At 47.9% G+C, this 22,892-nt stretch overlaps 1 protein-coding gene across 1 annotated transcript in view; it reads right to left on the bottom strand.

Annotated features, from left to right (window-relative positions):
• Positions 1–6,065: 6,065 nt before the first annotated feature.
• Positions 6,066–22,892, bottom strand: part of LOC125447692 (TNF receptor-associated factor 3-like) — a 67,830-nt gene continuing 51,003 nt past the window's right edge. Inside the window, exons 7-11 of the mRNA XM_048522309.2 lie at positions 19,712–19,786; positions 15,699–15,791; positions 12,056–12,196; positions 9,581–9,773; positions 6,066–7,194 (exon numbers count right to left, since the gene is read on the bottom strand). Of these exons, the coding sequence (XP_048378266.1) occupies positions 6,611–7,194; positions 9,581–9,773; positions 12,056–12,196; positions 15,699–15,791; positions 19,712–19,786 (1,086 nt within the window). The 3' untranslated portion in view covers positions 6,066–6,610. The remainder of the gene's footprint in view (positions 7,195–9,580; positions 9,774–12,055; positions 12,197–15,698; positions 15,792–19,711; positions 19,787–22,892) is intronic.

Raw genomic sequence — 22,892 nt, 5'->3', positions numbered from 1 at the left:
CATCCCCTCCCCACTCTCTCGCATTCGGTTCCCCTCCCAATAAACCACCACATTCTATGAGCTTTCCTGATTACTTGCTGTACCTCAGACCAACCTTCTGTGATTCATACACTAGGACACCCAGATCCCTTTGCATCCCACAGCTCTGTACCCTCTCGCCAATCGATAATGTGTTCCTTTTTTCAATCTTGCTGTCAAAATGGGCAATTTCCCATTTTCCTGCATTGTACTCCATATGTCAGATCTTTGCCCACTCACTGAGCCTATCCCTTTGTGGAATCCTTCTGTCCTCTGCACGACACATTTTCCCACCTGTCTTTGAGTCATCGACAAATTCAGCTCCCATTCAATCCCATCATCCAAAATATTTCCATAAATTGTGAAGAGATGAGGGCCCAGCACCAAACCCTGTGGCACACCACTCATAACATCTGCCAACCCGAAAAAGACCCACTTATCCCTACTTTCTGCTTCCTGGTAACCGACTAACCTATCCACAGCAATATTCCATACGCTATTCAACACAAGCTTCTATTTTTCACAATAATCTCTGATATGCCACCTTATCAAATGCTGGAAATCTAAATACAATACATCTATTATAGTGTATCATTAACCTGGAGATGGCTCAGAAGAGATTTACCAGGATATTGTCAGGATTGGAGAGCTTGAGTTATAAGGAGAGCCTGGGACTTTATTCACTGGAGCATAAAAGGTTGAGGGGTGACGTCATAGGGGCTAATTAAGTCATGAGGGGTTTAGATAAGGTGAATGGCGAGTGTCTTTCTCCTACGGTCGGGGATTTCAAGACTAGTGGGCATATTTTTAAAGTGAGGGGAAATAGGTTTAAAAATGACACGAGGGGCATTTTTTTATACAGTTCAGTGTGGAATGAACTGCCAGAGGAAGTGGTGGACGTGGGTACAGTTACATTGAAAAGACATTTAGATAAGTTCATGAGTAGGAAAGGTTTGGAGGGATGAGGGCTACACACAGGCAGGTCGGACTAGTTTAGTGTGGGATTATGGTCAGCATGGACCGGTTGGGCCGAAGGGCCTGTTTCCATGCTGTATGACGCTATAACTCAACTGGCTCCCTTTCAGTTCCAGCACAAATTTCTCCTTCAAAGTACTCCAACAAATTGGTTCAACACGATTTCCCTTTGACGTAAACAACTCTGCCTTGAACTCATCCACGTGCCCTTTCAGAGACTCTTGAGTAATAGCTTCTAACATTTTCCCCGTGGCAGATGTTAAACTAACCAGTCTGTAATTTCTTACTTTCTCCCTCCATCCCTTTTTGAATAAATGAGGTACATTTGCTATTTTTAAAACCTAAAGGGATCTTCCCTGGATCTAATGAGTTTTGGAAAATTGAAATGTTTGCATCGATTATCGCACTGGCTATATGTTTTCAGGCCCTCAGACGAAATCCATCAGGACCTAGGGACTTGATGACAACTCACAGTCCCAACAATTTACTCAGTACTACTTCCCTGATAATTATAATCTCCTTGATTTCCTCCCTCCCTTTCAGTTCCTGATTTACAGCTATTTTTGGGATGTTACATTCACCCTTTCTCTCTCTCGTGAACATCGATGCAAAGTATCTATTCAATTTGTTGCCATGCCTTTATCCTCTATTTCTAAATCGTTTTCTGTCTGACCAGCTTTTACTTTTTTTAAACTCTTTTCTTTCTTAAATTTCTGAAGAAATTTTGTCTATCTGTTTCTATACTTTTGGCTAGCTTTCTCTCATACTCTAACTTTCCCCCCCAGGTAATGTTTTAGTAATTTTTTTTTGCTTTTTTTAAAATAGCAATCTTCAGGACCTACCGTCTTTCTATGTCTTTTCACTGAGCTTGACTTTTTAAAACCACAGGTATCCGGTTGGTCTTGTAGAATTGTTCTTGTTTGCTGGAAATTATTTAATCTGGGCTTTCTGGAGCAGCCCCTTGGAATGTTTGCATCTCTATGGAACCTATCCTCCCTTAACAAAAATTTCCAGCTCACTCTCGCGAACCATGCTTTCATCCCTTCACAATTGCCCTTGTATAAAATCAAAATACTAGTCTCGGATCTATACTTCTCATCTTTAAACTAGATGTAAAATTTGATCATATTATGGTCTCTGCTGCCCAGGCGGTGGGGGCGGTGTGTGTTGGGGGGGTGGTGAGGTTTCAGCCCGAGGTCAATAATTAATCCTGTCTTGTTGGGTCAAAACCAGGTCTTGTTGTGCCTGCTTTCTAGTTGGTGCCTAACATTCTGGTCTCAGAAATCGTCCTCAGAACATTCAATTTATTCCTCATTGTGACAACCTCTCCCCCTCTGATTTTTCCAGGACATTAAAATCCTCCAGATAATTGCTGTACACTTTTCACATTATTTTTCCCCCCGATACCCTGTTTAAGGGCCTGTACACAACTCCCACAAGTGACCCCGTGTCTTCATCATTCCTCATCTCGACCAACCCTGCTTCTAATCCCCTGGATTGAGATCATCCCTCTCTATTGGACCCGTTGGCTTTTGCCTCCGACATTCAGCAGTGGATTCATGGTCATCGTTAGACTCTTAATTCCAGATTTTCCTCTGAATTCAAACTCAATCATCTGCCGTGTGGGATCCAAACGCGGGTCACCGGAATATTACCTGGGTCTCCGGATTAACAGTGATAATACCACCAGGTCACCACTTGCTCGCACCAGTCTCTTCTCCCAGACCAGTCTCCCAGCCATGCATCCATCTCTCGAGCCTTGTTTAACCCAATGTCAATTTGCACATGGCTCACGTAATAATCCAGAGACTATTACTTTTGAGGTTCTTCTTCCTAAATGGGTGTCTAGCTCCACGTACTGGTGATGCAGAATGCCTTTCATGGTGCTATCTATATCATTGGTAGAAAATAGACCATACGAACTACTTCCTCAGCCTCCCACGACAAGTCCTTTGCCAGCCCAGAGCAGATATCCTGGGCCCTGGGTCTGCCATCTGAATTCTCACTCTTTGCTGTTGAGAACAGTGTCAATAACATCACCCCACACTCTCTCCTGCAGCCCCCACCCCCAAACCCAACTATGCCATTCCCTGCACTCATCAAATCCCTTTTGGCTTCCCCAGCTTAAATAGCGTTCTGTACGCACACTGTCATGGGCATTTCAACTCATCAGCCCATTGCTCTCATCCTGTTTTTTAAATCATTTGTGGGACATGAGCATTGGTGCCTGGGCCATCATTTATTGCCACGTCCCTAATTGCCCATTGAGAAGGTGGGGCTGAGCTGCCTTCTTGAACCCCTGCAGAACACCTGCTGTGGGTTGATCCACAATGCCCTTTGGGAGGGGATTCCAGGATTTTGACCCAGCGACACTGAAGGAACAGTGATACTTTTCCAAGTCAGGGTGGTGAGTGGCTCGGAGGGGAATTTGCAGGGGGTTGGTGTTCCCATGTATCTGCTGCCCCTTGTCCTTCTAGATGGAGGTGGTTGTGGGTTTGGAAGGTGCTGTCTGAGGATCTTTGGTGAGTTGCTGCAGGGCATCTTGTAGATGGTACACACTGCTGCGACTGAGCGTCAGTGAGGGGAGGGAGTGGGATGTTTGTGGGTGTGGTTCCAACCAAGTGGGGGCTGCTTCGTCCTGGATGGTGTCGAGCTTCTTGAGTGATGGAGCTGCACTTGTCATAATGGATCATTGGGAATTAAGTGCTTGGCTTCTGTTCCTGTTGTTAGCAGTGACCCTGCTCATTCAGAAAGTTGGCGAATGTAAAGTTGTGATAGGACCCTGGTAAAAAGTTTCGCAGAATGACCAGGAAGATTTTTTACTTGAACAGCAGCACATCAAAGACCATTTTTCTCACACTGATACAATAGTCGCTGAACTGTTCTCCCCCTTTACAGCATCAGGCAGTTCTAAGAGATTGGAAATATAAGGGTTGGGGCTATGTGGAGGGGCTGAATGGCCCACTCTTGTTGTCTTGATTTTGAACACGGCTCATCTATGCAGGGACCCAAGAGTTGAAAATTCGTTTGCTCTCTGGACCTGGGAAGGGGACTGGGCTGTGGTCACCCCACCCATACTCAGGGGTCTTTGAGTTGAAACAAACATGTGGCCAACAGCATAATACATAGGTCAGAGACACCAAGCAGAGAGACAATTGTGAAGTTCTCTCAGAGCAGGTGTCAAGCTGGGGGTGTGGGTGGGGGTTGAGGTGTGGGGAAGGGTTCACATGAAAAGCCACACTGATGCAATAGGAGGCTGGGATTCCATGCACCAAAGGACATTAACTCATGCTCATCTGACCTGGGAGTGCTGGGGGTTAGCGTGTAGTTGGAGATAGACAACGACAATTGATGAGATTTAACGAAGATTTCAGAGTTCAGATTTAGCATTCAGGGGGTGGGAAACACAATTCTCACCCCCTGCAATTTGTACACCTATTCTCCTGCCCTCCCTCACCACCAAACGCTGTTGCCTTTGATCACAGTGAACAAACAGGGAGCTGATCGTTAAAACCCTCCATGGTCTCACACCTCCTTACCTCTAAAACGTCCTCTGTCTCAACAGCCTTCAAACAGCTTGCTGTACATCAACTGCAGCTGTGGTACTATCTCACCCCCCTACCGATTTCCACTGGTCAGATATCACACATCACCAGTCATAGTCCAACAGATTTGTTTGAAATCACAAGCTTTCGCAGCACTGCTCCTTTGTCAAGTGAAACCACTTCGCCTGACAGAGAGCAGTGCTCCAAAAGCTTGTGATTTCAAACAAACCCATTGGACTATAACCCTGACGATGCGCCGCGGCTTCTAATACTGCGAAGATAAGGGCTCAATCCTATCAATGGATTTGGTGGAATTTTGAAATAAATTGATAAAAGTGTGAATTGAAAACTCGTTGCTGTAACAGCGACTGTGAAACTATCATTCATTGTTGTCTAAAAACTTTTGGGGAAGGAAATCTGCCGTCCTTACCCGGTCTGGCCGAAACATGACTCCAGACCCACAGCAACGCAGTTGATTCCTAACTACCACCTGAAATGATCCAGCTCAATTTCAGGGGCAGTTAGGAATAGGCAATAAATACACACTCACCCTCAATCACAGTCTGCTCTACTCTTAGGTCCATTAACATGGTATACGGGTCACATTCAGTACAGCTCAACCATTTTCTCCTACTCTAAGCACTTGTTATGACAGTAGCTCAGTGGTTAGCACTCCTGTCCTCACAGCACCAGGGACACGGGTTTGATCCCACCCTCAGGTGACTGTCTGTGTGGGGTTTGAACTTTCTCTCTGTGCAGGCTTCCTCCCACAATTCAAGGATGTGCAGGTTAGGGTGGATTGGCCGTGCTAGAGTGTAGGCTAGTTGGGTTAGCCATGATGTGGGTTAGGGTGGGGCGGGGTGCTCTCCAGAGGGTCGGTGTGGACTTGATGGGCCAAATGGCCTGCTTCCACACCATAGGGAGTCTATGATTCAGCTATCTTGGCCCACTATCCACAGCTTCCTTGTTCCCTTCCATATCTCTGGCTCTCTTGTCTTCACCCCTCCCTCTAACTTGTCTTCAGCATAAATACCACCTTTTTGCTGGTTGCTAACTCTTCTGAATCAGTGTTAGTTTATGAAACATTAACTCTGTTTCCCTTCCCACAGATACTGCCTGGCCTGCTGAGTTTCTCCAGCCACCTCTATTCTCATTTCGGATTTCCAGCGTCCACAATTCTCTGTTTCTGCTGCCAGTGGGAGGTGCTAGAAGCAGATATGATAGCAATCTTTAAAAGGAATTTAGACAGAAACATGAACAGGCAGCGAATAGAGGGATACAGACCACGTGCAGATAGATCGGTTCAGGTTAGAATGGCTGGCAAAGACGTAGTGGGCCGAAGGTCCTGTTCCTGTGTTGTACTGTTCTATGTTCTATATAATAAATGCTGGAGGTTACCAGTGGGACCCACATCTCATGACAGAAAAGAATGGAAAAGCTTTTCTCGGGCCCTGAGCATTGGAAAAGGGCTCGTGAAAATTAATTAAAATTTTATTTTAACCGGCACATTGCCAACGCCGTCTCTCGATAATCAGGCACAAGGGATCTAGCTGGAATATAGTGATGTCTGAATATTTGCGCCGTAAATAAGGTAGAACAGCGATGTGTATAACCACTGACGTACATTTCCACGACTTACTGAGTGCTTAAACATTGATTTTAAGAGGCGTGTCAATTCCTTTAACGTAGCTTTCTTGGAGGGATGTCGACACATCAAAGCTTGGCATAGACAGGGTTTACTGGATTTACTATAGTAAACCGGCTATTTGATTAACCGGCACAAAACCCTTAAGTGCCGGTTAACCAAAAGTATGTGGTTAATGTTTACTTCAGTAGCTAATGACACAGCAGTCTATATACATGTTTACGTGCGCCTATATATTAAAATATGAACTGGTCTTCTAGAGATTTGATGTTATTTACAAAAGAAATTAATACAGTTTCATAATTTACTGTTCTGGCCCCAGATCAGAAGGAGATCTTTCTCTGCAAACGGCGGATTCCCGATGGGATCCACTGCCATCGATCCCGGGGCTATTGCACTATTGGGAGCAGGCCAAGAGACAAAGGGCTCAGACCTCCAAGAAATCCGAGATGTCCACAGTCACCTTGATGAAGATGGTGTCGTCCTTGATGTAGTGGTGTGTCTCATTCTCGAGCACGGTCTGAGTCACAAAGAGAGGGCAGCCTGAAGCCACGTTCATCTCCGTCTGGGGCCTGTGGAAGCTGGAGCTGTTGGGGTCGGGCTTGAAGGTGTCGGACACATGGTCCTTGGCCGGGCCCTGGTCCAGTAGGGTGAGGGTCACTTTCTGCCTGAACGGCCAGGGCAGCAGGGGGTCATACTCACCCCTCATCACCACAAAGAAGAGGGACAGGTGGGTACCCTTGCCCATGCCGTCGCCGTTCAGGTAGACCCGGGCGCACATCTTGTAGCCGAAGGGGCTGCTGTAGAACGGCTGGCTGTACAGAGACAGGGTCTTGGCGGACACCGCCTCCTGCTTCCGACGGGTGTAGTCCCGGATTTTCCAGATCAGTCTCCCATTGTAACTCGCCGTCTCCAGCAGCTGGAAACGGAGATCAGTCTCGGCTAGTCGCACCTCATGTACACTCAACAATTTATCGTGTTGGGCAACTTGATGCTGAACCGATTCTGAAACTGGAAAACAGGAATACCTCATTACTATCTTAATATTCTACTGAGGAAACAAATTAACTAACTAACTAACCAATCAACTACTTAACTACCCAATTAACTAACTAGCTTATTAATTACTTAACTAATTACATACCTCTGATATCCGTAAACCTTCTCTGGACTGCTCCAATGTTGGTAGATCTTTCCTTCCAAAAGGATCCCTCAGATATGTCTCTAGCCCCTGGCTCGTGTATGTGATAAGACAGTGGCTTTCAGAGATGTAGTTTGTCCCGGTCTGAGGTCATACAACACCAGGTTATAGTCTGACAGGATACAGTTGGGCTATCACCTGGTGTCATATGACTTCTGACTTTGTCCGCCTCATTCCAACTCCGGCACCTCCACCTCATATTTTATCCTGGCTTTTTATGAAGATAGGATGAGACAGAGATACCAAGCAGCCTGTTCCAAGCCAATGGAACAAACAGCTTGCGAGGCCTTGGGGTTTTTATTTGAAAGTTGGAACAATAGAAGCTGCCTGACAGGGTGGAATCAGGCTCCCACAGCATAACGGTTTGAATTTAGTTTCAGCAGTTGCTGGGGTTTTACAGGTGCGTCTAGAAGCTGCTCCAGCTCTCTCTCTCTCTCGCAGCCACAGATAACGTCTTGAGTTCTCTTCCTGCTGTCAGAACTGCGTGTCAGTCAATCTATGTTACTGAATTTGCCTTTGCCAAGGGCGTGTTAATGGGATGTTACTATATTGGAACAGTTGCTGTTTAGTAGCTAAATAATGTAGTATTCTGTTAAGTTTTCCAATAGAGTTATATCAGTTCTTCATTTTGTTTGTATTTTAACTGTTGGATAAGAATAAAGAGTGTTTTTCTTAAATTGCAAACAGTCAAATTGCATGTGTAACACAGCACCTTAAATTGCCTCTGAATAAGATAGAAGTCAGGGTTGAGGCTACCTCCTTGATATATTTGAAGGGGGGGTCCGGTCTGGTCCATAACACAAGTGGGTTCCACCCTGGAGAACATTTGCAAGATTAATTGCATGCAAGTCGAAAATGGTTGTTCATTAGAACAGAAAATATTTGCATTTCAGATCTTTAAAACGGCTCCACTGTGTGAGATCGCTTTCCTAGGGAGGAGCATTCGGAAAGCAGGGATCCCGTAGTCGATTCCCACTTTTAAGGATGAGAGCCAATTGGGACCAGCCCTCCTCCGTTCTATGCATCAACTGAACGCATTGACACAGGTGACTGGGACGTCAATCCTGACTTGGTGCAAACTGTGACCAAAGTGACAATTTTTTTTCTTCTTAATTCATGGGACATGTGTATAACTAATTCAGGTACAATATATAGCCCATCGCTGTGGGTCTGCAGTCACGGGTAGCCCAGACCAGATAAGGATGGTTCACTAAAGGATATCAGAGCAACAACCTAGAGTTATCAATCATGGAATCACTACAGTGTGGAAACAGGCCCTTCAGCCCAACAAGCCCACAGCGACCCTCAGAGAATCCCACCCAGACACATCCCCCTATAGCCTAACTAATCTATGCATCCCTGAACACTATGGGTAATTTAGCACGGCCAGTCCACCCTAACCTGTGCAGGTTTGGACTGTGGGAGGAAACCGGAGCACCCGGAGGAGACATGGGGAGAACACGCAAACTCCACACAGACAGTTGCACGAGGGTGGAATCGAACCCGGGTCCCTGATGCTGTGAGACAGCAGTGCTAACCGCTGAGCCTCCGTGCCACCCCTTTGTTATAATTAATGTGAGACTTTTTTTGGTTGAATTCAAAAATTAACCTCCCACTGCTTTGAACTCATAACCTCAGCATGGTAACCTGAGATGCCCAGTGATACTGCCACGCCAGCAGCTACCTATGGCTGGCATTGGCTAGCTTTCTCTGTCAGAGCCAACCTGACCAAGAGTCATTAATACTGAGTGCTGTAGTGGCTCTGCAATTCCTTTCTGCATCGTGGTCCTTGCTGGAAAATTGAAACAAAGAGCTATTCAGCCACAAACCCAGCCTGCTTTGCCATTCAATATCATTCAGACTGACCCTTGCTCTCTCTCCTTACCCCTTACTGAAATTGATGCCCAGTAAACTATCTTCTCCTTGAATATATTTAGCCTCTTGGCCTCTGCAGCTGAGAATTTTACAGGCTCGCCACTCTCTGAGTGAAATTCTCTTCACTCCGCGACCTGAGGCATTGATATCTTGTGCCAGTCTCCACCCCACCACACTCCCACCTCTTCAGCCAAGGTGAATATATATCTAACCCCGAACATAGAATGGCTCCACGCTCAAAACTGGACGGGATGCAACATCACCAGTTGCAACTGTTGAAAATATGAATTGTCTGCCAATTCCTAGACCCCACTCACTCACCTGAGCTACTCATGCCCCTGTAGAGGCATGAAGTGCCCTGGCCAGTCTCGAGGACTGTTAGCCTACTGGACAGGTTTCCTGTGTTGTGGCGTACTGACATAAGCTCTTGTTTTATGTCTTCCTGCAACTTGCGCCTCTCCAGCAGCTCCCGCTCGACCTGATGCAGCCTGTCGGTGTGCACCGCCAATGTTTTCTGCAAAAGAGGGTAGATATGATCAGAGACTAGCTTGGTTTGAAGGCCTGGTTGAACTGTTCTACCCAGACAGTAACACTCACTATGATTGGTTCAGCTAGCTCCATGAAGGTCACTGCATAAAACTGACTTGCAATTGCAGCTTTTAGAGTGTGTCTGCGTGTGCGTGTGTGTCTGTGTGTGTGTGTGCGTGTGTGTGTCTGTGTGTGTGTGTCTGTGCGCGTGTGTGTGTTTGTGTGCGTGTGTGTTTGTGTGCGTGTGTGTACGTGTGTCTCTGTGTGTATGTGTGTGTGCGCGTGTGTGTGTGTGTGTGTGTGTGTGTACGTGTGTCTCTGTGTGTGTATGTGTGTGTGTGTACGTGTGCCTCTGTGTGTGTATGTGTGTGTACGTGTGTCTCTGTGTGTGTATGTGTCTATGTGTGTGTGTGTGTGTACGTGTGCCTCTGTGTGTGTATGTGTGTGTACGTGTGTCTCTGTGTGTGTATGTGTGTGTTTGCGCATGTACGTGTGTGTGTGTGTGTGTGTGTGTGTCTGTGTGTGAGTACGTGTGTGTGTGTGTACGTGTGTGTGTGTGTACACGTGTGTCTGTGTGTGTGTATGTGTGTCTGTGTGTACGTGTGTCTCTGTGTGTGTATGTGTCTGTGTGTGTGTGTGTGTGTGTACGTGTCTGTGTGTGTGTGTACATGTCTGTGTGTGTGTGTACGTGTCTGTGTGTACGTGTGTGTGTGTGTCTGTGAGTGTGTGCGCGCCTGTCTGTCTGTGTGTGCACATGAGTATGTGTGTGTGTGTGTATGTGTACGTGCATGTGTGTTTGTGTATACCTGTTTGAGTGTGTACATGTTTATGTGTGCATGTGAGTACATGTGTGTGGACGTGCGTGCTTGTACATGTGTGTGTTTGCATGTGTGTATGTGTATGCATGTGTATGTGTATATGGATGTATACATCTGTGTGTATGTGTGTGTGTATACATGTGTGTGTGCACAAATAATTGTGTGCAACTGAAGGTATGCTTGTGTGTGTGTGTGTACATGAATATGTGTGTTTGTGTGTGCATGTATTTATGTGTGCAAATGTCTGCGTGGATGTATATGTCTGTGTGCACGTGTACGTGTGTGTGTGCGCGAGTGTGTGTGTGTGTGTGTGCACGCACACATGTCTCTGAGTGTGTGTGTGCCTCTGTGTGAGCGAGTGTGTATGCGCGCGCTTGTGTGAAAGAGAGAACGTGAATGTGTATGTCTGTGTCTGTGTGTCCGATGTACAGTGTACACTTGTCCTGTGATTGTTTTGTGTGAAAAAAGACTATTTACAGCTCGGAGATAGACCATTTGGCCCATCGTCTCTGGAAGAGCAATGCCACTCCTCCTCCTGTGACCTGGAGCCCCTGCAAACGGTTCCTTTTCTGGGGATTATCCAATTCTCTTCTGAAAGCCTCAATTAAATCTGTCCCAATAACTTTCTCAGACAGTGTACTCCTGGCCCCAACCACTCACTGTGTGAAAAAGTTTCTCCTTGTGTAGGCATCATGTGTCATCACAGGCTTAGTGGGCCAAAGGGCCTGTTCCTGTGCTGTACTGTTCTTTTCTGGTCATCCTTGCTTCTTTCACCAACAACCTCAAATCAAGAATCAGAGTTTTTGATCCTTCCTCCAATGTGAACAGTTTCTCCCCTTCATTTCCATCCAGACCACTCAGGAATTGATCAAACTCCTCTCAACCTCTCTTCCCCTTCTATAACTCTTCCCTGGAATCAGTCTTCTAAATCTCCTCCACACTGCCTCCAATGCATTCACACCTTCCTCATAGAATCCCTACAGTGTGGGAACAGGCCCTTCAGCCCAAAAAGTCCACACTGACCCTCCAAAGAGGCCAGGAAAGGTAAAGGTGGCAGATTTCCCTGCCTTGGTGAACCAAATGGGCTTTTCCAACAAGGGTCTCATGATCATTAGGTTCTTAATTCAGGGTTTTCGTTGAATTCAAATTCCTCCATCAGCTGTGGCAGGATTTGAACCCAGTTCCCCAGAACATTGCCCGGGTCTTGAGACTAATCGCCTCGCAATAATATCACAAAGCTGACCCTTCCCCCACATTTCAGTTTGCGGACAAAGATTTATAAAGTCAGCTTGCTGATGCTGACACACAATTGGTTCTGGAAAACTGAATGTGATGTGTCGTTGGTCAGTCTTGCTCAGTAACCATTGAAGGAGGCCTGCCATTGGTTGGTTTTTGTGCCCTGTCATTGATCCCAATGTTTCCTCCCTGCACACACCCCCTACTCTCTGACCTGTGACTGGTTCAGTTTGACCTCACTCCTGTTTACTGATTGGTTCGTCAAAGACATTTCCTCCTCCATTTTCAGAATCTGACCAGCCAACTTTTGTAAGATGCTCTGTTTCTCTTTGATCTCGCTCTCGAGTTTTGAGACCTGGGGATGAAACAGAAAACTCTTAAAGAAGATCCTCTGACATCTTTACAAGGTTAACACAACCCCCTTGATTGCTGCATTGACCTATGACCTCTTTCTCAAAGCCACATTGACTTGCTTGTTGCTTTCTGGAGCAATGGAGTGAAAGGGTACGGGTTAAAATTTTGTCTCCCATCCTATGGTTCACCAGGAGAGTCTCCCCAGTTCCTACAGGCCACCATTGGTAGTCTTTGATAGGGATTACAACTTGATACATAGCCTCACGCCTTCCATGGATACCAGTGTGGGAAGCCGTACCCAGAGTTTCTGGCTCAGAGATACGGACATGGCACACTGCGTCATTCCCCCATGTCTGGGACCCCTGGAGGGAAATAGAGTGACAACACCAGATTGAGTTTAGCTTTACCAACTCAGATGTAAGGAAGAACAAATTGCTCAGAACTTAACCTATGAAACACCCTGAGCCACTGGAGACTTGCGTTGGGCGCATCAAATCCGTGATTTGTTTAGTAAATCCTGTATCGAACCTTGGTTATACCAGACTTGGAACACTCCCTGAGGTTTGGATCACCATTTAATACAAGAGGCACTCGAGAGGGTGCAAGGAAAAGTAGATAACAGAAATGTGATGGTGTTCATCTCGGGAAAGATGAGCAGGCTAGGAGCCTTCCCTCTTGAGGAGGCAAATACTGGGAGATGGCTAGTGTGAAACACACAATCCCTACAGTATGGAAGCTGGCCACTCAGCCCTTCTGAAGACCAAACCCACCCTATTCCTTGGGAGAACCTATATATCTATCTTCGGACTGTGGGAGGAAACCAGAGCACCTAGATGAAACCCACGCAGGCACAGGGAGAACGTGCTAACTCCACACAGACAATCACCCGAGGGTAGGATTGAGCCCACCAGGTCCCTGGTGCTGTGAGGCAGCAGAGCTAGCCACTGGGCCACCCGTGTTAAAACTAAGGTGGAGTCTCTCAAGAAGCAGAGACAGTGTTTCCCCTTGTGTTGGGGGAGGGGAGTGGGGGAGTGTGGAATGACTGTAACAGAAGGCCATCAACACAAGTTAATTCCCAAGAAAATCCCTTTGGGAATTTGGCAGGCATGTCTTTGCCCAGAGCGTGGGGAGAATATGGAGTTCACTCCCAAGAGGAGGTGAATGGGGTGGGTGTGGGTTTAAAGGGAAGCTGGATAAGCAGATGACAGGGAATAGGAGACGATGATGGAGACTGAGCTTAAACACCAGCACGGATTGGTTTGGGCCAAATGGCCTGCACCTGTGTCATACATAACCCTAGGAAAACCTCTGTCTGCTTATCTCTCTCTCTTTCCACATCTATATGTTGCCTTCAGATTACTCCCAAGATTCAGGCAACAGGGAATGGTGGGGTCTGGGGAAAGAGGCGGGGTCTGGGGAAAGAGGTGGGGTTTGGGGAAAGAGGTGGGGTCTGGGGAAAGAGGCGGGGTCTGGGGAAAGAGGCGGGGTCTGGGACATGGCAGTGGTGAGGGTGGGAAGGTGTAAGTTCTGAAAGGGGCTGAGGACTGGATGAAATTATCAGCAAATCTGTTCTTTACACAAAAGAGACCGAGCGTCCAGCACATTTATCAATATGCAAATATCTCACATTCTTTGTGAGAAAGAGCAAGAACAAAGCCATCACAACCCAACATAAATCTCTCAGATACACACCTCACTAACACAGCAACCAGCTGTGAGTCCATTTTCCCTCTGTCACCCCGCTTCATCCATTACCCCCCACCCTGACTCACCCCCATCATCCCCTCCCTCATCACCCCCACCCTGACTTATCCCCCTCATTACCCCCTCGCTCATTAGCCCCACCCTAATTTACCTCATCTTTCATCACCCCAACTCTCATTTAAGCCCTCGCTCATTTAACTCCTCCCTCATCAACACCTCCGTCATCACTAGCTCCCTCATCATCCCCTCCCTCACTCGCCCCCTCCCTCACTATCCCATCCCTCATGCACCCCCACCCACATTCATACCTTCCTTCATACACCGCCACCCTCATTAGCCCCTTCCCTCATTCACCAGCTCCCACATCACCCCCTCCTTCATTACCCGTCTTCCTGTTATTTCTCTACCCTCTCTCTGTCCCCTCATTGTCTCTTCTTCCTCCATCCCCCTCCTACCTCCCCACACTACGCCTCTCCCAATTTGCCCCTGTGTCTTTCTTCTCTCTTTCTTTTCCTCGCCCTCTCCTCTGCCCCTCCTTCCCTCTTTCTTTTTCCTCTTGTTCTCCCTCCACTTGCTCTCACATTCCCTTCGTGCCCTCTCCCTGACGAGTTCCTTTCTCTCCCCTTCTCCTTTTTCTTACTCATCCTCTCCTTACGCTTCCTCCTCTCCCTTTCCCTCCTCTGACTGCACCCTTCAATTTCCTTGTCTCCTTCTGTCTTTCTTCCCCTCCCCCTCGCTCTCTACGTCCTGTAAAAGTGAGGATGGAGGAGATCGTGCGTAGGGGTACCAGCAAGATAATCGCAGTGTTTGCCCTGTTGGCCATTCCTGGCATCTTGTGACATTTGTCACCTCCACCAGTCTGTGGTCACAGGGGGAAATCTTTACTACCACCAATTCTCCTCAGTATTGGGCCTATCTGGTGGTGAGTGGTAGAGGATACATCAATGTAGAGTCTCTATAGAATAGCTGGCACTATCCTTAGATAATAAGGTTTTTTTATTGCTTGATCGCAATACTTATGTCCCATTTTGTTGGGCATCATAACTGGGACCTTCTGGGGCTCGTACAGATCCATCCGGTCCCTCTGAAAGCTAGCATAGTACTCCCTGTCTCCCAGGGCAACATAAAACATTAACTCCTTCAGAACCATTACCTCATACAGCATATCACCCCCCCCCCCCCCCGCCCCACAAGCTTGCCCCCTACTCCATCGTTAATTATTTGGGAGCACCTGTCCCAGCTCAACCACCAAGTGGTACTGGCACGGTGGCTCAGTGGGTTAGCTGCCTCACAGCGCCAGGGGCCCGGGTTCAATCCCACCCTCGGGTGACTGTCTGTGCGGGGTCTGCACATTCTCCCAATGTCTGTGCCTGCTTCCTCTGGGATGCTCTGGTTTCCTCCCACTATCCAAAGATGTGCAGGTTAGGGGTGGATTGACCGTGCTAAATGGCCCCCATAATGCCCAGGGATGTGCAGGCTGGGTGGGTTAGCCATGGGGGGAATGTAGATTACAGCATTTGGGTGGGATGCTCTTCAGAGGGTTGGCAGAGACGCGATGGGCTGACTGGCCTCTTCCTGGGCTATGGGTACTCTAAAGCCGAGGGGGCAATCAGGAAGTTGACTGACTGGTCTCAGGCATAACAAGTGTTAAGCTTGTGTAGGTTAGCCTCATGCTCGAGGTCACATGACAATGGCAGACCAAGAAGGACATTGGCACACAATTGTATTTCAGTCCAAACAGCGCACAGTCTGGGGGTGTGCGAATCAGTGATGATATTACCCAGCCCCCTGACGTTTACCTTCTCCTCCAGGGCCTTGTTTCTCAACAACACCAGCAGCAAATGTTGCTCGACCGACTGCTTTTCGTGTTCCTTCTTCCTTTGATTCATTCCCTGTTTCTCACAAAAGAAGAAGACATTTTAATGTCATCACCGACAACCAAGCCTTGTTCTGTTTAAGTCTTGTCCCAGGATCCGGGACCCACGTCTGTTATCAAAGAATATCATGGCAGCAGGTGTAGGTCACTCAGCGTTCGGGGATTGCTTTGGCCTCTGGTATCACTGTGACTGATCCTCCACCTCTATTTCCTCACACTCTTCCCCTCTACACCCTCTGTCGATTTTCTGGCTGAGAGTGTTTTCTGCGGGAGTGAGGTCAAGAGATTCACAGCTTTCTGAGGTGAAGGGAGTTCTCTTTGTCTCAGTCCAAAATGGCCGACCCCCTCATCCTGGCACCATGACACCCCTAGCCCCTCTGTCCAGGAATAACAGCCAATGGAGATCTACCCTGTAGGAATTCCAAGATCACTTCCAAGTCAGTTTAAGCTCCAAGGAAAATAAAAACCAAAATAACTGAGGATGCTGTAAATTAGCAACTAAAATGGAAGTTGCTGGAAAAGCTCAGCAGGATTTGGCAGGATCTGTGAAGAGAAAATCAGAGATAATGTTTCAGGCCCAGTAAACATGGTTCTGAGGAAGGGAGACCGGACCTGAAACATTAACACTGATTTTTTTCTTCAAAGACCCTGCCAGACCTGCTGAGCTTTTCCAGCAACTTCTCTTTAAGGTCCAAAAATATGGTTGTTCCACTCAACGCTGCCTCCCATTAGAACCCTCCCCTATGTGGGTCATGTACTAGATAACACAGTATGGAGCTGGAGGAACACAGCAGGCCGGGCAGCATCAGACGAGCAGGAAAGCTAACGTTTCGGTTCTGGACCCTTCTTCAGAAAGGCCCTTCCCTGCTTCTCTGATGCTGCCCAGCCTGCTGCTTCCTCCAGCTCCACTCTGTGTTGTGTCTGACTCCAGCATCAGCAGTTCCTACTATCTCTGAGTGGGTGATGAACTGCTCTGTTGAATATGAATCATTGACAATGACCACTTCAGTGAACTTCATTCCTCAAATTTATTATCCTTCAGGTGATTTCTCACTCCTAACTCCCTGGATTTCGTTTTTGGAAGAGTCATGTCTCTTACTGCCCCATCCTGGGGGAAAGGAATTAGGTCTGATCTGCATCATCAGTGTATTCTAGTTAACACCTTCAGCTCGGCCGCTTTCTATCTACAAACAGAACCAGCACAGTTTCTAACACCTTCCTTCACTTTCTGGGGAAAGTCTCAGGGATTATCAAGTGCGAGGCAGAGTGGACAGCACAGGAACAGGCCATTCGGCCCAACTGGTCTGTGCTGGGGTTAATACGCAGCCTGAAACTCCTCCCATTCCAGCTCTATACTTTTCCGCACCCATATCCATCCCCTTTTCTCTCGTTTAGTTTCTGGAGATGTCTAAGCTTTTGCCTCAGCCCCTTTTGAACCTCACAGTCGAGGGGTATTCTGTAGGCCATTTACGACTGAGATGAGGAGAAACGTCTTCACCCAGAGAGTGGGGAGCCTGTTGGAGTCTCTGCCACTGAAAGAGGTTGAGGCCAAAACATTGTAGGATTCCAAGGAGTCGGATGTAGCATGTGGGACTAAAGGGGTCAAACTATCTGGTGAAGAAATGGGAAGAGGTTATTGAGTCAGATGATCAGCTCAGCGTCCGGTTGAATGCTGGGGCAGGATTGAGGGGCTGAGTGGCCTACTCCGGCTCCTATTTTCTACCTTTCTTTACACAAAACATAGAACTGAACGGCATAGTAACGGGACCTTTGGCTCATGATGTTGTGCTGAACATGACGCCACATTAAACTAATCCCTTCTGCCTGCCCTTGGTCCATACTCCTCCATTGCTCACATATGCAGACGCTTATCTAAAAGCCCCTTAAATGCTCCTATTCTAGGTGCCACCACCGCCACTACTGGCAGTGCATTCCAGTGTCCTACAACTCTGTGTAAAAAACACTTGGCCCTCTCATCTCCTTTGAACTCTCTCCCTCTCACCTTAAATGCATGTCCCCTAGTTATAGCCTTTTGAATTGTGGGAAAAGGACTCTGACCATCCACCCCAGCTATGCACCGATAATTTTACAGTGATATCAGCCTCTGCTGCTCCAGAGAAAACATACCTGAGTGTATCTAGCTTCTCTGTGTAGTCCATAGCCTTTCTGTGGTAGTGGATACCCTGGAGTGTGAGCGCCCTCAGAGTAATGCAATTTACTGGATTTATCACAGAAACCTTACAGTGCAGAAACAGGCCCTTCAGCCCAACAAGGCCACAATGACCCTCAGAGCATCCCATCCAGACCCATCTCCCTACAACCACCCTAACCTGCGCATCCCTGGGCACTCTGGGTAATTTAGCATGGCCAATCCCACCCTAACCTGCACATCTCTGGGCACTATGGGTAATTTAGCTCGGCCAATCCACCCTAACCTGCACATCCCTGGGCACTATGGGTAATTTAGCACGGCCAATCCACCCTAACCTGCACATCCCTGGGCACTATGGGTAATTTAGCACGGCCAATCCATCCTAACCTGCACACCCCTGGGCACTATGGGTAATTTAGCACGGCCAATCCGCCCGAATCTGCACATCCCTGGGCACTATGGGTAATTTAGCACGGCCAATCCACCCTAACCTACACATCCCTGGGCACTATGGGTAATTTAGCACGGCCAATCCACCCTAATCTGCACATCCCTGGACACTATGGGTGATTTAGCATGGCCAATCCACCTTAACCTGCACATCCCTGGGCACTATGGGTAATTTAGCACGGCCAATCCACCTTAACCTGCACATCCCTGGGCACTATGGGTAATTTAGCATGGCCAATCCACCCTAACCTGCACATCCCGGGGCACTATGGGTAATTTAGCATGGCCAATCCATCCTAACCTGCACATCCCTGGGCACTCTGGGTAATTTAGCATGGCCAATCCACCCTAACCTGCACATCCCGGGGCACTATGGGTAATTTAGCATGGCCAATCCATCCTAACCTGCACATCCCTGGGCACTCTGGGTAATTTAGCATGGCCAATCCACCCTAATCTGCACATCCCTGGGCACTATGGGTAATTTAGCATGGCCAATCCACCCTAACCTGCACATCCCGGGGCACTATGGGTAATTTAGCATGGCCAATCCACCCTGACCTGCTCATCTTTGGACTCTGGGAGGAAACCGACGCAGACACGGGGAGAATGTGCAAACTCCACAGGGACAGTCGCCAAGGGTGGTATCAAACCTGGGTCCCTAGAGCTGTGAGGCAGCAGTGTTAACCACTGAGCCACCGTGGCCCGAACACTTAAGACTAACTCTTTTCTGCTGATGGCTCCTAGATTTGGGCTCTTCTACAAATGGCAACATTCTCTCCACTTAGGCCCCGTTCAATCCTTTCACAAAGTGGGGGTGAACGCTATGGATTCTGGAATTGTGGCTTGGAAGAGGATCGGGGGGGGCTTTTTTTAACTGTTGCTTCAACATACTATGAATGACGTACGCGTCTGGATGTTTTTTACTCTGATCTTTTTTGGGATGAGGATGTCGCTGCCTGGGCCCAACATTTCTTGCCTGTCCCTAACTGCCCCTTGAGAGGGTGGGGGTGAGCTTCCTTCTTGAACCGCTGCAGTCCGTGCGCTGTGGGTTGACCCACAATGTCCCCCTGGGGAGGGAATTCCAGGATTTTGACGCGGTGACAGTGAACACACGGCAGTATATTTCCAATTCGGGATGGTGATGGAGCACAATGCTCCCATAGCCCCACTTCTCTTCAGGGGCTCTCCATCATGTGATCGCTTTACTTCACTGCTGATGTCGTTTAGTATGTACATACTTGTGTACTAACCCATTACTCTACCCACACAACCACGACCTCAGTTTACAATCCTGCTGGTTGACATGTTTCCACCTGGAAAGGGGTACTCACCTTAAATGTGCACCCATAACTGCTAAATTTGCAACATCCCTCAGCTTTGGGACACTCTGACATGTGAGCTTTGAGCTGGAAATGAGAGAGGAAATAATTATCTCACTGTAACTTATCCCGACTTGGAGTAATAAGCGAGTTTTAGGTGGATCTTCTCTTGGGGTCACTGCTGGAAAAAGATGCATGTTATCGATCACATCACACTCGTCAGGACCATTGCAAGAATTCCCAAATTTTGGGCAATTGTAACAGTTTATACTGCAGGAAATACAGAGCACTGATTGGTTAGTGAGGTGTTTGCTGGGATTACCGAACACCGGGACCCATGCTCCGCAAACAAAAGGAAGAGACTCCAGTCTTGCATCTCATTGCCAGGATATGCAGGTGTCGGTGTTGGACTGGGGTGGACCAAGGTCAGAAATCACACAACAGCAGGTCACAGTCCAACAGATTGATTTGAAATCACTAGCTTTCATAGCACTGCTCCTTTGTCTGGTGAAGTCAGCTTGTGATTTCAAATCAACCTGTTGAACTATAGCCTGGTGTCATGTTATTTCTGATCTTGTTGCCAGAAGCTTGGGGAGTCTGTAGGGTGGCACGGTGGCTCAGCGGTTTGCACCGCTGCCTCACAGCGCCAGGGACCTGGGCTCGATTCCACTCTCGGGTGACTGTCTGTGTGGAGTTTGCACATTCTCCCCGTGTCTGCATGGATTTCCTCCGGGTGCTCCGGTTTCCTCCCACAGTCCAAAAATGTGCAGGTTAGAGTGGATTGGCCGTGCTAAATTGTTGATAGTGTGCGGAGTGGATGGATTAGTCATGGGAAATGGAGGGTTACGGGGAGTAGAGCAGGATGCTCTCCAGAGGATTGGTGTAAACTTGGTGGGCTGAATGGCCTGCTTCCACACCATAGGGATTTTATAAAACCCCCTTGTTTTCCTCATGGCAATGCTTTTGCCAAACAGATTGGCCCAATCAGCACCCTTTTCCCCTGTGTTATAAGTTGTTGTGATCATTAGAAGTTTGGCATTCTTGTGTGTGTGTCCTGATGTGCACAGATCAGAGGCCTTAGCAACTTGTAGCTGCTTGCAGAAATCTGTACAACAAAATGACAGTCTCACCCCTATTGGGCCATCCAGAACAAGGTGTGAATAAGTTACAACAAAGAAACAAAGGTCGGCTCTCATGGGACATCCTAAAGTATTTAACAGCTCATGAAATAGATTTTAAGTACAGCCAACAGGCCTTTGTGTTAACGCACATTGATATTTGCAGGACCTCGTTATGAATAAATCGGCTTTTATCCCCCTCCCCCCCAGCATTACATTACAACAATGACTGCGCTTCAAAATTATTTATTGACTTGCCAGGCCCTGTGGCATTTGGAAATATAATGTAGAAAACACAGCAATCAAGTTGCGCTCAGCAATCTTCCACACAAACAGTGATGTGATAATGACTTGGATAATCTGTTTTGGTCAAGTCAGTTGAGGGATAAATGTCAGACAAGATGCCAGGAAGAGCCCCTGATTCTTCCATTCCTCACTATTCCATGCTACAGCATGGAAGCAGGCCATTCAGCCCATCAAGTCCACCCCTCTGCTCTATCCTGCATTCCACATAGCTGACCCACTCAGCCTACACACTATGGGGTAATTTAGCACAGCCAATCCACTTAACTTGCACATCTTCGGACTGTGGGAGGAATCAGAGACGAGGAGAATGTGCAAACTCCACACAGACAGTCGCCCGAGGGTGGAATTGAACCTGGGCCCCTGGCACCGTGAGGCAGTAGTGCTAACCACTGAGCCACCGTGCCATGGATTCTCATATCGCTTACATTTTCCCCCCCAGAAGAAGGGTAGACAGTTTAATGGCTCATCCTCACGCTCCCCACGGCACTGCACTGAAATGTCAGCTTTAGATTTTGTGCTCAAGGCCAGGAGTGACACTCGGGCCCTGATTGAGATCCAAGGGTGCAACAAACCGGGGCCTTAGCTGACGTCAGAACTCACAAAAAAAAGGGGCATTGAAAACCTATCCCCACAAGAATCAAAAGCTGTGAAGGTGAGGTGGATGGGAAATTTCAACGTGCCATTCATGGAATCTAATGCTATCAGATAAAAGATCCAGACCAGGCAAGATCTTAGCCAAAGGGCGGAACAGGGCCAGAGGGGCTGAATGGCCTCATCCCGTTTCCACGTTCAGGACTCCTATCCCCACGGCAACGTGGAAAACAGAAGTAGGAAGAGAAAGCGGCCTAGTGTCTGAGAGCTCTGAAGGACGCCCTTTCATTCAGCTTGGAGGGGAATTCCCGGCAGAATGTCAACAACCACAATGTCTGTTGTATTTGAGGCTGAAACCAAAACTGAGAAACGAGAAAAGACTCGTAAGAATTTCCACAGGTTTGCAGTTTTTATTCTGCCCGGCCCTGCGCTTTGAATCAAAACCTGTGCTGAATGAAAATGGCTTCTGTTATTGGCACAGAAAGACGCTCTGAGCTTCACATCTCCAAATGCCTGACTCCACTGCGCCTGATAACCAAGGAATAATTTTTGAAGTGCGGTCACGGCTGCAATGTAAAGCAGGAAATTAACAAAAAGCACCCAACTTACTCACAACAAGCTCCTACAAATGTGATTGAACACAGTAAGTGTTCTGACCTGCCTCACTGTAGCAGGGGCCCGGGTTCGATTCCACCCTCCTCGGTTGACTCTCTGTGTCGGTTTGCTCGTGCTTCCTCCCACACTCGGCGTTGCTGTCTGGCCCAGGATTTTTTGCCCTGCCCCTATTTGCCCCTTGAGAAGGTGGTGGTGGGGGGGGGGGGGTGGATGGCGGTGTGTGAGCCGCCTTCTTGAGCCGCTGCAGTCCGTGTGCTGTGGGTTGACCATTAGGGAGGGAATTCCCAGGATTTTGACGGAAAGGGTGAACACTGGGCTAAATCAGGTGGTGTTGCGTGTGACTGGGGAGCTCATCGTGTCACACCGCGCGGAACAGGCTCTTCAGCCTATCAAATCTGTGCCAGCCCATCCTCAGGAATCCCACTTTCCTGCACTAGGCCCAAGGCCTTGAATGTTATGACATTCCAAGTGCTACTTTTTGAAAGGTTGTGCTCTTCTCTTTTGTGGAGATGCTTCTTTTCTCACATGCGCCCCCCACCCCCCTCACCCCGGCTGCCACCCGG

This window comes from Stegostoma tigrinum, chromosome 39, assembly GCF_030684315.1.
Source record: "Stegostoma tigrinum isolate sSteTig4 chromosome 39, sSteTig4.hap1, whole genome shotgun sequence".
Taxonomy (NCBI): Eukaryota; Metazoa; Chordata; class Chondrichthyes; order Orectolobiformes; family Stegostomatidae; genus Stegostoma; species Stegostoma tigrinum.
Note: the sequence above shows the minus strand (reverse complement) of the source record. Positions and strands in the feature narration are given on the sequence as shown.